Raw genomic sequence first — 11866 nt, 5'->3', positions numbered from 1 at the left:
TTTGCACAAGGCTACGGAGCTCTACCATTTTGAGGCATAGCTCCACTTCTGGTTTTTGGGTGGCTAATTAGAGATAAGAGACTCACAGACTTTCTTGCCAAGGCTGGCTTGGAACCTTAACCTTCAGACCTCAGCCTCCTGAGTGGCTATGATTGCAGGTGTGAGCCACCAGCACCCGGCTATATTCTATTTTGTTCTGTATGAATATATTCCTAAAGAAATATATGTGAATTATAAACTCAGGATAGTGTTTATCTCTTTTGTTCTTTTTTAGTACTTGGGATTGAACCTCGGGCTTTAGATACTAAACAAGTACTGTATTACTTGAGGTATACTCTTTGTCCTTTGGTATGTATACACATGAAAACACATCTGTACTAGCGTGTATTTATTTGTTGTAAAAGGGGAATTTATTGAGACATTTCCATACGTGTACTGTGGTTATGTATTTGGTTTTCCAAGATAGTGGCTCATTACTAACTTCACCTAGGTTGGACTTGAACAATCAGTTCTCCTGCCTCCACTTCCTGAGTAGCTGGGATTATAGGCATGTACTACCACACCCAGCTGTGAAAGGTTTTGTATGTATATGCGTGTGCTAGTCCTGAGGCTGAGATGCTGAGATATCAGCCTCCTTAGTAGCTAGGATTACAGGCAAGAGTCACTGGCCCCCAGCAAAAAGGTTTTATTTATTTATTTGCTTGTTTGTTTGTTTGTTTATGCCAGTCCTGTGGCTTGAACTTGGGACCTAGACACTGTCCCTAAGCTTTTTTTTGCTCATGGCTAACGCTCTACCACTTGAGCCACAACGCCATTTACAGCTTTTTCTGCTTATATGGTACTGAGGAATCAAACCCCGGGCTTCATGCATGTTAGGCAAGCACTCTACCACTAAGCCACATTCCCAGCCCTGCAAAAAGATTTTTCCTAAAGATGGATGGAAAGGTCAGAGAGTTTTTGTGATTGTCTATCTTGTGGTGCTGGAGATTGAACCCAGCACAAGTGTTCTACCACTGAGCTATGCCCCAGCCCTAATAATTATTCTAAAGGATTTACAAAATATTAAAACTAGGAGCTTTAGTATTTGTATTATTGGTTGGTTCTTTGCCTCCAAGTAGGGGTAGTCTTTGTTTCTTCCTTGTTACTTTTATAAAAAGAAAAGTTCATGAATCTATATACAGCTTTTGGTGGTCTAAGTCTGACATAAGAGGCTGAGTCAATGTTTAAACATTGAGATAATGATCCTAACTACTTAGGAAGCTGAGGTCTGGAAGATCTTGGTTTGAAGCTAGCTCAAGCAGAAAAGTCCAAGAGACTCCACCTCTAAGTAACCAGTAGACTGAGAACATAGCTCAAGTGGTAGAACACCAGCCTTGAGCAAACATACAAGATGAGACTTTTTTTTTGGGGGGGGTGGGTGCTAATAAGGGAGGGTTGGGCTAACTAGAAGAATGAAAAAGGTTGAGTTAAGTAGAAATAGATTATTTGCAGCTATGAAAGTTGATCAGTGAAAATGTGCTGAAATTGTCTTGGAATTTCAGTGACAAAGAGAGTGAGAATTGTAAATATGTGGAAAGGTGACAATGGAAACTCAACTAATTAATAATATCATCATCATTGTCATCATTCTGTTCTTTATATACACCCTATCTGCCTTCTCCTACCTGGTCAATTTCCCCCTCTGCCAAAAATCTAGGTCATGAGCCTCTGATGTTTTTCCTCTGCTAGTGACACTGACATTCTCATACTTCTGTCTAGGCCCCTGTCCTTCGAATGATGGAGGGAGACACTATCTATGATTACTGCTGGTATTCTCTGATGTCCTCAGCCCAGCCAGACACCTCCTAGTAAGTAATGTCCTTTGCTGTCACCCTCTCTTTCCCCAGTCTCCCCCCCCCGCCTTTTTTGTGGGTCATGGCTTGAACTTGGGTCCTGACACTGACTCTGAGCTCTTTTGCTTAAGGCTAGCATCTACCACTTTAAGCCATAGTGCCACTTCTGGTATTCTGGTGGTTAATTGGAGATAAGAACTTTCCTGTCAGGGGCTGGGAAGGTGGCTCAGTGGTAGAGTGCTTGCCTCATGTGCATGAGGCCCTGGGTTCGATTCCTCAGCACCACACAAACAGAAAAAGCCAGAAGTGGTGCTGTTGCTCAAGTGGTAGAGTGCTAGCCTTGAGCTGAAGAGCTGAGGGACAGCGCCCAGGCCTAGAGTTCAAGCCCCATAACTGACAAAAAAAGAAAAAGAAAAAGAACTTTCCTGTCTGGGCTGGCTTTGAACCACGATCCTCAGATCTCAGCCTCCTGAGTAGTTAGGATTACAGGCCACTGGCGCCCAGCCTCTTTCCCCAATTTTGATAGGACTTCTTTTGAGACTTGGGCTGCCAGGGATATTGGGAGGAGAAAGGGGGTCATTGTGCCCTTCTGATGGGAGCTGAGAGGGCTGGTCAGTTGGCTTCCTCCCCTTCCTTTGACAGCACCAGGACCTCAGTGTCCATGTTTCTCTCAGTGTGGCCAGCAGCAGTCGGGAGAACCCAATCCATATCTGGGATGCATTCACTGGAGAGCTCCGCGCTTCCTTTCGCGCCTACAACCACCTGGTACCCACCTTCCCATCTAGCCTGGCACTGTTCCTAGACCTGCCCTCCTCCTTTGAGAAGAGCGGAGGCTTTGCAAGACCCACGTCCAGCCCTTTCCTGCCCTTAGGATGAGCTGACAGCAGCCCATTCACTCTGCTTCTCCCCGGATGGCTCCCACCTCTTCTGTGGCTTCAACAGAACGGTGCGGATTTTCTCCACGTCAAGGCCCGGTCGAGACTGTGAGGTGCGGGCCACGTTTGGTAAGCATCCGTGCCTCCAAGGGAGGAGGAACTGGAATATCAGCCACAAGGGACCTCCCGAGAGCCAGGAGACGCCCTGAGGTTCTGCTTCATCCTCAGTAGACCTGGGAGGTTATACCTGGTTGTAGAGGGGGAAAAAGCAGGAACAACATTTTCCTAGGGTCACCTATCCCTGTGCTCTTGAGCTCAAGGTGAGCACTCTACTGCTTGAGCCATAGCACCATTTCCAGTTTTCTGGTGGTTCATTGGAAGTAAGAGTTTCATGGACTTTCCTGCCCAGTCTGGCTTTGAACTGTGATCCTCAGATCTCAGTCTCCTGAGTAGCTAGGATTACAGGTGTGAGCCACCGGTGCCTGGCCCACCAGGATCTTGTGTTAGGCAAGCACCCTTTTTTGTTGTTGTTGTTGTTGGTTGTGGAGCTTGAACTCAGGGCCTGGGTGCTGTCCCTGAGCTCTTTCACTCAAGGCTAACGTTCTACCACTTTGAGCTACAGAGCCACTTCCGGTTTTCTGAGGGTTAATTGGAGATCAAAGTCTTAGAGACTGGGGCTGGGAATGTGGCTTAGTGATAGAGTGCTTGCCTAGCATGCATGAAGCCCTGGTTGGATTCCTCAGTACCATATCAACAGAAAAAGCCAGAAGTGGAGCTGTGGCTCAAGTGGTAGAGTGCTAGCCTTGAGCACAGAGAGGCTCAGGGACAGTGCCCAGGCCCTGAGCTCAAGCCCCAGGACTGACAAAAAAAAAATCTCACAGACTTTCCTGCCTGGGTTGGCTTCAAACCACAATCCTCAGATCTCAGCTTCCTGAGTAGCTAGGATTACAACTATGAGCTACCAGCATGCAACATGCAAGCAAGCACTCTTATCACTGCACTCTGCCACTCCTGTAGAACATTTGAGATGAAGCTGAGTCCATCCTCTATAGGTCTTCAGCTCTCCATCCCTACCAGGAAAACCTGGAATTTGAGAGCGAAGGAGACCTTGGGTAGTTGGGTCCTTTGGGGGTTCTGAAGGGTCCGGGAACATGAAAGATCTCATCATGTATGTGGAAACAGGGTGGGATGTTGAGTCCCAGAATGTTGGTGCTGAGGCAGGGGACAGAGGTCTTTAGTTAGATAACAGAGGCCATCATCTGCTCCTTGTTCCTTCCTTAGCAAAAAAGCAAGGCCAGAGTGGCATCATCTCCTGCATAGCCTTCAGCCCAGCCCAGCCCCTTTATGCCTGTGGCTCCTACAGTTGCTCTCTGGGCCTGTATGCCCGGGAGGATGGCACCCCTCTAGCCTTGTTCGGAGGGCACCAAGGGGGCATCACTCACCTCTGCTTTCACCCTGATGGCAACCGCTTCTTCTCGGGAGCCCGAAAGGTGAGGATACATGCTGAGAGCCCAACTCAGATGGGTGGACTGTAGGGCAGGAGTGGGAATGTAGTCTGCAATATGTTGGGGAATGCCAGGCTTGGGGGTCGTAGGGATATTGAGGTATTGGGCGGGGGGGGGGGGGGGGGGGGGGGGAGGGAGACACAGCTGCTCCAGGTCCTTGTTTTTGTATCTTCAGGATGCTGAGCTGCTTTGCTGGGATCTCCGGCAGCCTGGCCACCCGCTGTGGTCTTTGAATAGGGAGGTAACCACCAATCAGCGGATCTACTTCGATCTGGACCCGTGAGTGGCTGTTACCCCTTCTGGCCTAAGACCCCGCTGCCCCCAAGGATGTCAGAGACAACTGCAGAGTCCCAGCCCCTGGACGTGAGGGATTTCTGTCCTCGAGGTGATGCTTGTCAAGCTACAAGTTATCTCTTTCCCAGGAGCGGGCAGTTCCTAGTGAGCGGCGGTACCAATGGGGTCGTCTCCGTTTGGGACATCAGTGGGTCCTGTGATAATGGGAAGCCAGAGCCCGTGCTGAGTTTTGTGCCCCAGCAAGACTGTACCAACGGAGTGAGGTCCTCAGTTAACTTCTAGAGCTTGGGGTGGGGGCTGGAAGATGCGCATTCTGGGAAGCAAGCATCCTGGCTGATAGACCTGGCCTGTCTCTCCCCCTCCAGCCTGCACCCTAGCCTGCCGCTGCTGGCCACTGCTTCCGGTCAACGTGTGTTTCCTGAGCCTACCGCCAGTGAGGATGAAGGGGAGCAGGATCCGGACCTTCCCCTGCTCTCCCTGCGCCATAGTCACCTTGAATGTCAGCTGCAGCTCTGGTGGTGTGGGAGAGGGCCAGATCCCAGCTGCCCTGATGAGGACCAGGGCCAGAAGGAACCAGGAGGGACAGAAGGCAGTGGGGATGAGCTTATATAAAAAGGTTTTATGTGATACTTGAGTCTTTTTGTCTGTTTAGGGAGGCAAATGATGGTTGGGGGCAGGGTAGGAGGCTAGTGGGGGTCCCTTGTCCAGCTGTGGTGGGGACTGGCATATTGTTCTTGAAACCAGGGGTTGAGAGGTGGGACCAGGCAGGAACCAATGGGGTGGCCGAGATTGGTGTGAAGTCAAGTGAGTGGGGGTGGGGCCTCATGCCATTGACTAGCTGGTTGCTAGGCAACTAGGTAAACTGAAGGGGGGGAAACCTGTTTGAAATCTCACTTCCAAGGTGGGCAGCAGGGGTCAGGGTGAGCAGGGCTGAGCAAGGGTGGTATGAGCTCTGTGTCAGACTGTTGGGTGTGACAGTGTGAGACTGTGCAGGCTGTGACAGACAAGACAACGCTTACTCCACATTATTTACCATCATCCAGCAGCAGAGGGACCATTATTTAGCTCTGGGGAAGGGGTGTGGGATACTCTTCCCCTGCCTCCCCTGGAACCCCTCCTCTCCTTCTCCCCCTCCCCCGCGAGACAGGCAACCCAGTAGCCACAGTGAAGGACACACAGGAAAGAGTAAAGGTGCCAAAAAATAGAGTGATCTGTCTCCTGTTAGAGCCGTCTGTCTCCCGTTAGATGCAGGACCAGGGCAAGAGGCTTACTCATTCATTCCACAGCTGGTGCTGGTCTTCCTTCTCCATTTGTCTGCTTTTCCCTCGCCCCACACACCTTGCCAAGAACCATGAAGGGGGACTTTGAAGAGCTGCTGTCAGCAGGAGATGTGATGGGGACCTCACAATCAAAGGGAAGGGAAAAGCCTGTGGAGGTTTGAGCTGGAAGGAGAGGAATGTCGCCCCTGCTGGGAGGTGCTGAAAGCCTGTGTTCTTAGACCCCAAAAAGGCCACTCCTCCCTTCCCCTAGGATAATTGGAAACAGCCCTTCCGGCAGAGTGCGGCTTTAGGGTTGTAGGTACCCTGTTCTCACAACAAGCACTTAAGAAAGGCCCAAGTTCACTCCTTGGTCTGCCTTTCAGGTGATGCCCGCTTATCAAATAAAGCGTCCAGGAACGGTGGACCAGAGACCCCAGGAATTGAGGTTCAGCAACCTGGGGATGGCTTGTGGCTTTATGCCAGACTCCCTGAGTGACCTTGGGCAGATCTCCGGGTCCTCCCCGAACCTCGGTTTCCCCATCACTACAATGGGCTCGGTCGCTCTGCCCCTCCCGCTGGGCACAGGTAGTCGTGGCGGGCTGCGTCAGGGTGCCTGGCCTTCCCGGGGGCGCCGGCGGTGTTTGGGGGCGGAGGAGGCGGAGGCTGCAGGAGCGAAAGGGGGGTGGTGGTGGGTTCCCCGGGGTGGAAAGGGCGAGAGCCTGTCTGGATTCGGGAGAGGAAGATTCCAGGCGCTCGGGCCGGCGGTCGGAGAGGTTGGACAGGCACTGGCTCAGCCAGAGACACGGTCGGAGAGACAAAGGGGGCGCGAGAGACCGCGCCAGGCGGCGAGGCGGGGCGGCGCGCGGGCGGGAGGTGCGCGAGGTGAGGGAGATGTGGGGGGCGTGGGCCCGGGATGCTGCCGCCCGCTCCGGCGCAGCTCCAGCTCCGGTTTTTCCCTCCGCCATCCACTCCCCCTCCCCGCCTCTCCTTTAACTCCCCCCTCCTGGGCTCGGGACTGGTTTCCTCCCTTAGCCCGCTGCCCTCAATCCCGGCGAGGCTGGGGCTCGGGCTCGGCGTCCCCCTTCCTCGCGCCCGATCCCGGCGCCCCATGTCGCCCCCGTCCGGCCCCCGGCCCCCCCAGTCCCCTACTTAGGCTGGCACACAAATCCCGGGGTGCTGGCGCGCGGGCCAGGGGCGCGCAGGGCGCCTGCAGACGGCCCCCTGGAAGGGCTCTGAGCGCACTGGAACCCGGACGCAGGGAAGAGCGGGAAGCGGGTCCGCGTGGGAGTTGGGGGGCACCAGTCACCCACTGGGGTGATCCGGCTCCACAGCCAAGCAGCCAAAGGAGAGTCACCCCTGGGGGGTGAGCGACTTTGGGGGAGTTGGTGCCCCGCCCCCCAGGCCTTGGCGGGGTCATGGGGGCCCCCCATTCTGGGCCGGGGGGCGTGCAAGTCGGGGCCCTGCTGCTGCTGGGGTTTTTGGGGTTGGTGTCGGGTCTCAGCCTGGAGCCTGTCTACTGGAACTCGGCGAATAAGAGGTGAGTGGCCTGGGGTTGGGGAGACCCCTGCGGTAGGGGGTGTGGAGGGCTTTGGGATGTGGGGCCTGGGTTCTCTGGGCAGGGAAGGAGGCCTGCAGGGAGGGGGCTGGAGCCCTTGACGTGGGGGTGCCGGGCTACCTATAGAGCAGTGTGATCTTGAGAGCCAGATTCCTGGGTCCCACATAGAGCATGAGGTGGGTGGTGATGGGCCATGTGTCAGGAGTTTGGAGACCCCAAAGGGGCAGATAGGGAAAGTTCACAGGCAGTAGGAGGGCAGCTGAGTGGTTATTTGGATCTGTGGGAGACCTGTGTCATCGGCTTCAGGGGAGCCTGGTTAATGTCAGTTCTCAGGAGAGAGCCGCTGAGTAGGTGCTGCTGACGGGAAAGGCTGGGTGCCTCTCTCCCAAGAGGGACTTGCTGGTGGAGATGGGAGGGAAGGGGTTCTGTTGGGGGTGGGGGAGACGGGGACTGGGAACAACTTCCCTTGACTTCACTATTTGTTTCCAACCAGAGAGGGTGGGTGAATCCTTGGTGAACAAGTTTGCAGCCAGAGCATATTCCTACCTTCCTGGCTTGGAGACTTCTTTCTGGAAGAAGTCTTGAGTCCCTGCAAGCCTCCCTCCTTCCCTCTTGCCTCCGGAGTCCTGAGGACTCTGTGACTCCCCCTTCTCCCCCCCCCCGCCCCTTTACTGCATACTCTTCCATCAGGGCCTCTGCCCTGTGGCATGCTTGCTTTGCTCTGAAAAGAGGCCAGGGGTCAAATGAAACTTCAAGCCTCACAGGGTAGGACAGGACCTTTGAGAGGTCATCTGGGTCCCTGGCCTCCATGCAGTTCCTGTTCCCATTAGCAAAAAATGAGTTCTTGCATTTTGAAAACTTTCTCCCTTCTTCCCACTTCCTGAGGAAGCTGGTGGAGGCCATGGAAGCGGAGTGGGCTTCTGAGACTAGCCCATCCTTGGTCTTACTTCTAGGTTCTGTTGCTTTCAGCTGAGTGGCCTAGGGATTCTCACTTAACCTTTCTGAATTTGTATCCTTAGTTCTTACAGGTGTTAACGAAGATTAGAGGTAAGGTGTTGGGGCATATTATACACTCACGATAGGAGAGCCAGGCTTATTGTTCATTTTGCTTCTTAGCCTCTCTTACATCCCTGTCCCGCATCCCTTTCTCCCTCCCATATCTCTGTGGGGGATAATCTCAGTGTCTTTTCCTTATTCATGCTCTCCCACCTGTCAACTCCTTGCTGGAGTTAGACCAGGTGTGGCCTGATGTGCATGCCATCCACATATAAAATAGGCTTATTCTGATAGGGTTGGTATCCTGGGGCATTTTTATAAGATAAAGGGGAGGGAAGAGGAGGGTCTTTGGAAGTCTGGGAAGATTCCTGGCAGCAGTCCCCTGGGATCCTGTCTCAGTTATGAATGCACTGGGAGAATTTCAGTGGTTAGCAAGTTGAGGCTGTGTTGGCTCCATGAGTATTCAGGCCCACTGGCCAAGGGAATGCTGGTTTTGTCAGTTGTGGTTAGAAGAAGTCAACTACTTTAAACTCCAAAGCAATAGAACACTTTCCACAAGAAGTCTGAGCCCCAAGGTGGGGGGACTGGCAGGTAAATGACCTGGGAAAGCTGGTCCTTACACCTTGGTTCCCCATTAGCTTCATTGATGGTCATTGCCAAGCCAGAATTTGTCTCCTGTCTCATCTGGCTAACTTGGGACACTGAACACCCTCTACACCTTTTCTCCCATCCCTCTTGTCTCCTTTGCCTCCAATCCCTGAGATTTGGTAGGAGGAGGGGAGTCTGTGCCCCTATGGTTGACTGCCATGGAGTAGTGAAATCACCTGGGAGGGGTGGGCTATGTGGTTCCAGAGAGGCCAGCTCCTTGGTAACTGGCATCCTGTTGCCATGACAACGGCGCCCGTTGATGGAGCGGGAGATGGCAGTGTGCATGTGGTGAGGGCGGGCTGAAGAGTGCATTTGGGCACACCAAGGGGCAAGAGACCTCTGCGCCTGGCCTCCTGTGGCTTCTGATGTGAGCACCCAGAGCCCTTGGCGCCTGTGTTCACAGAACTGACTTTCTACCCAGACAAAGGCATTGGGCGGGAGCTGAGAATTGTTGTGGGCGAGGGAGGGAAAGCTCTGGGTACCACACCCCTGACATCTCTTCTTCCTTGTTTCCTCTGCCCATTTCCCTATAGGTTCCAGGCGGAGGGTGGTTATGTGCTCTACCCTCAGATTGGAGACAGGCTAGACCTGCTTTGTCCCCGGGCCCGGCCTCCTGGCCCCCACTCCTCTCCTAGTTATGAGTTCTACAAGCTGTACCTGGTAGGGGGTGCCCAAGGCCGACGCTGTGAGGCACCCCCTGCCCCAAACCTCCTTCTTACTTGTGACCGGCCGGACCTGGATCTCCGCTTCACCATCAAATTCCAGGAGTACAGCCCTAACCTCTGGGGCCACGAGTTCCGCTCGCACCATGATTACTACATAATTGGTATTGCCGGGCTGCGGGGAAAGGGCGCATTGTCCCTGGGATGCAGGGTAGGCGTAATGGGGACCATTAAGTCCACATGGAGACCTCCTGCTTCTCAGTGGTGCTCTTGCTAGGGTATGGTGACCGAAGAGGAGCTGGGTCTCACAATGCCCACTTCTCCCTCTGCTCTTCTCTCCTAGCCACTTCAGATGGGACTCGGGAAGGCCTGGAAAGCTTGCAGGGAGGTGTGTGCCTCACCAGAGGCATGAAGGTGCTTCTCCGAGTGGGACAAAGTGAGTGGGGCTGAGGAAGACACAGGCAGTGTCATCATGATCAGGGGCCATGATCAATGCCAACATGGTCAGGAGCAGTTGTCTTAGCCCCTCTCTCTTGGGTCCAGGTCCCCGAGGAGGGACTCTCCCCCGCAAACCTGTGTCTGAAGTGCCCATGGAGAGAGACCGAGGGGCAGCCCACAGCCTGGACCCTGGGAAGGAGAGCATGCCAGGTAGGAACCAGGGGGCCAGTCCCTGCCTTCTCTGCTCTCAGACCCCAGCTGCCCTGCCTTCACCCGCTCCCTTCTTTCCCTCTCCTGGTTTGGGGGCGGTGACACAGGAAAGAGGAGAAGAGAGGATGGGAGGGTGGGAAGGGAATGGGAGCCAAATGAGGAAAAGACTCAATTAGAACTAATTAGCCAAGTCAGTGCTTCAATCAGTGCTGTCAGAGAAGTGGGGAGGACGTGGCAGGGAGCTGCAGGCTGGACACCTGGATTCTGAGCTGGGCTTGGGAGGGGACATGAGGTTCACAAGGGGGCCGGGCACTGCTGGGGAAGACTGTGGGGACCCCCTCCCCACAGGGCTGGGTGTCCAGATGTCCAGGTTGCTCCTTCAGCCCCTCCCCCTCTTTCCTCCTTCACCCCTTCCCTGCCAGGTGACCCCACCAGCAATGCAACCTCCAGGGGTGCTGAAGGCCCCCTGCCCCCTCCCAGCATGCCCGCAGTGGCTGGGGCAGCTGGGGGGCTGGCGCTGCTCTTGCTGGGCGTGGCAGGGGCTGGGGGTGCCATGTGTTGGCGGAGACGGCGGGCCAAGCCTTCGGAGAGTCGCCACCCTGGTCCTGGCTCCTTTGGGAGGGGAGGGTCTTTGGGTTTGGGGGGCGGTGGGGGGATGGGAGCTCGGGAGGCTGAGCCTGGGGAGCTAGGGATTGCTTTGCGGGGCAGTGGGGCAGCAGATCCTCCCTTCTGCCCCCACTATGAGAAGGTGAGTGGTGACTATGGGCACCCTGTGTACATAGTGCAGGATGGGCCCCCCCAGAGCCCTCCGAACATTTACTATAAGGTATGAGGGCTCTTCCCACCTGGCTCTCCTGAATCCAGCCCTCTTTGGGGGGGTGTTCCTCTAGTTTAATTCGTGGTATGAGGACACCTCTGGCATCTCCTCTGGCCCCTCTGCCCCATCAATTCCTTTGTTCCTCCTGGCTGTGGCCCTTGTCTCAACTTGTAGGCTCCCTTAAGACTTCCACTGTACCTTCTCTTGCTCTCCTGTTTGGCCGTGGGCACCCCTCTGTCTCTATCCTATGGGGAGGGGGCACAGGCTCAGCCTCCTCTTTGACCATGGCCCAGCCCCCCTTGTTGCCCTCAACCACCCAGAGTAGGGATGGGAACAGTCTGTCTTTTGGTTGACACCTCTGTCTTTTCTGCCTCTCACAGTTTTTCTCTTGTCTCTATCTCTTATTCTTTCTTTCTCTTTCTCTCTCTCCTGCTTCTAGGTCTGTTCTGTTCCTCTTCCCTAGCATCCTCCTCCTTACATCTCCTTTTGCCCTCTTGGCTTCTTAACCTGTGCCTCTCCTATCTCCTGGGTGTGGCATCAAAGCATTCCCCCCCCCCCCCCCTTAGCTGTTGGCCTCTCCTTCTGACCTTTCATATCAACTGCTCCCCTTAGTCCACCCAAAATGGGGGCCTTATAGGGAAGACTGTGGCACTCCACCCCAGCTCAGGGTATGGGCAGCAGGGCCTCCTTCTCTGCCCTGCCCCAGGCCTCTACGTACTTACTCCAGCCATTTGGGGTGGTTGGGTCATGACAGCTACCATGGGAAGAAGTGTCC

General features: G+C 54.4%; 2 protein-coding genes across 2 annotated transcripts in view; both read left to right on the top strand.

Moving 5' to 3' along the window:
• Positions 1 to 5135, top strand: part of Wrap53 (WD repeat containing, antisense to TP53) — a 22148-nt gene extending 17013 nt beyond the window's left edge. Inside the window, exons 4-10 of the mRNA XM_013013481.1 lie at positions 1759 to 1847; positions 2507 to 2597; positions 2704 to 2836; positions 3989 to 4197; positions 4388 to 4491; positions 4635 to 4769; positions 4872 to 5135. Of these exons, the coding sequence (XP_012868935.1) occupies positions 1759 to 1847; positions 2507 to 2597; positions 2704 to 2836; positions 3989 to 4197; positions 4388 to 4491; positions 4635 to 4769; positions 4872 to 5118 (1008 nt within the window). The 3' untranslated portion in view covers positions 5119 to 5135. The remainder of the gene's footprint in view (positions 1 to 1758; positions 1848 to 2506; positions 2598 to 2703; positions 2837 to 3988; positions 4198 to 4387; positions 4492 to 4634; positions 4770 to 4871) is intronic.
• A 1913-nt stretch (positions 5136 to 7048) lies between these two features.
• Positions 7049 to 11478, top strand: Efnb3 (ephrin-B3). Its single transcript, XM_013013247.1, has 5 exons — positions 7049 to 7302; positions 9498 to 9790; positions 9970 to 10062; positions 10170 to 10274; positions 10697 to 11478. Exons 1-5 carry the CDS (start codon positions 7181 to 7183, stop codon positions 11104 to 11106), a joined length of 1023 nt encoding a protein of 340 aa, XP_012868701.1. The 5' UTR covers positions 7049 to 7180; the 3' UTR covers positions 11107 to 11478.
• Positions 11479 to 11866: the final 388 nt, after the last annotated feature.

The sequence above is a fragment of the Dipodomys ordii genome, unplaced genomic scaffold (genome assembly GCF_000151885.1).
Source record: "Dipodomys ordii isolate 6190 unplaced genomic scaffold, Dord_2.0 Scaffold19, whole genome shotgun sequence".
NCBI classification, from domain to species: Eukaryota; Metazoa; Chordata; class Mammalia; order Rodentia; family Heteromyidae; genus Dipodomys; species Dipodomys ordii.
This window is presented reverse-complemented; position numbering and strand designations above follow the sequence as displayed.

Bases quoted from the DNA above. Each gene is read 5' to 3' on its own strand.
- Efnb3 (XM_013013247.1), top strand. From the start codon at position 7,181: ATGGGGGCCCCCCATTCTGGGCCGGGGGGCGTGCAAGTCGGGGCCCTG. The intron at 7,303-9,497 runs GTGAGTGGCCTG...ATTTCCCTATAG, and splicing joins TGGAACTCGGCGAATAAGAG to GTTCCAGGCGGAGGGTGGTT. The intron at 10,063-10,169 runs GTGAGTGGGGCT...TCTTGGGTCCAG, and splicing joins GCTTCTCCGAGTGGGACAAA to GTCCCCGAGGAGGGACTCTC.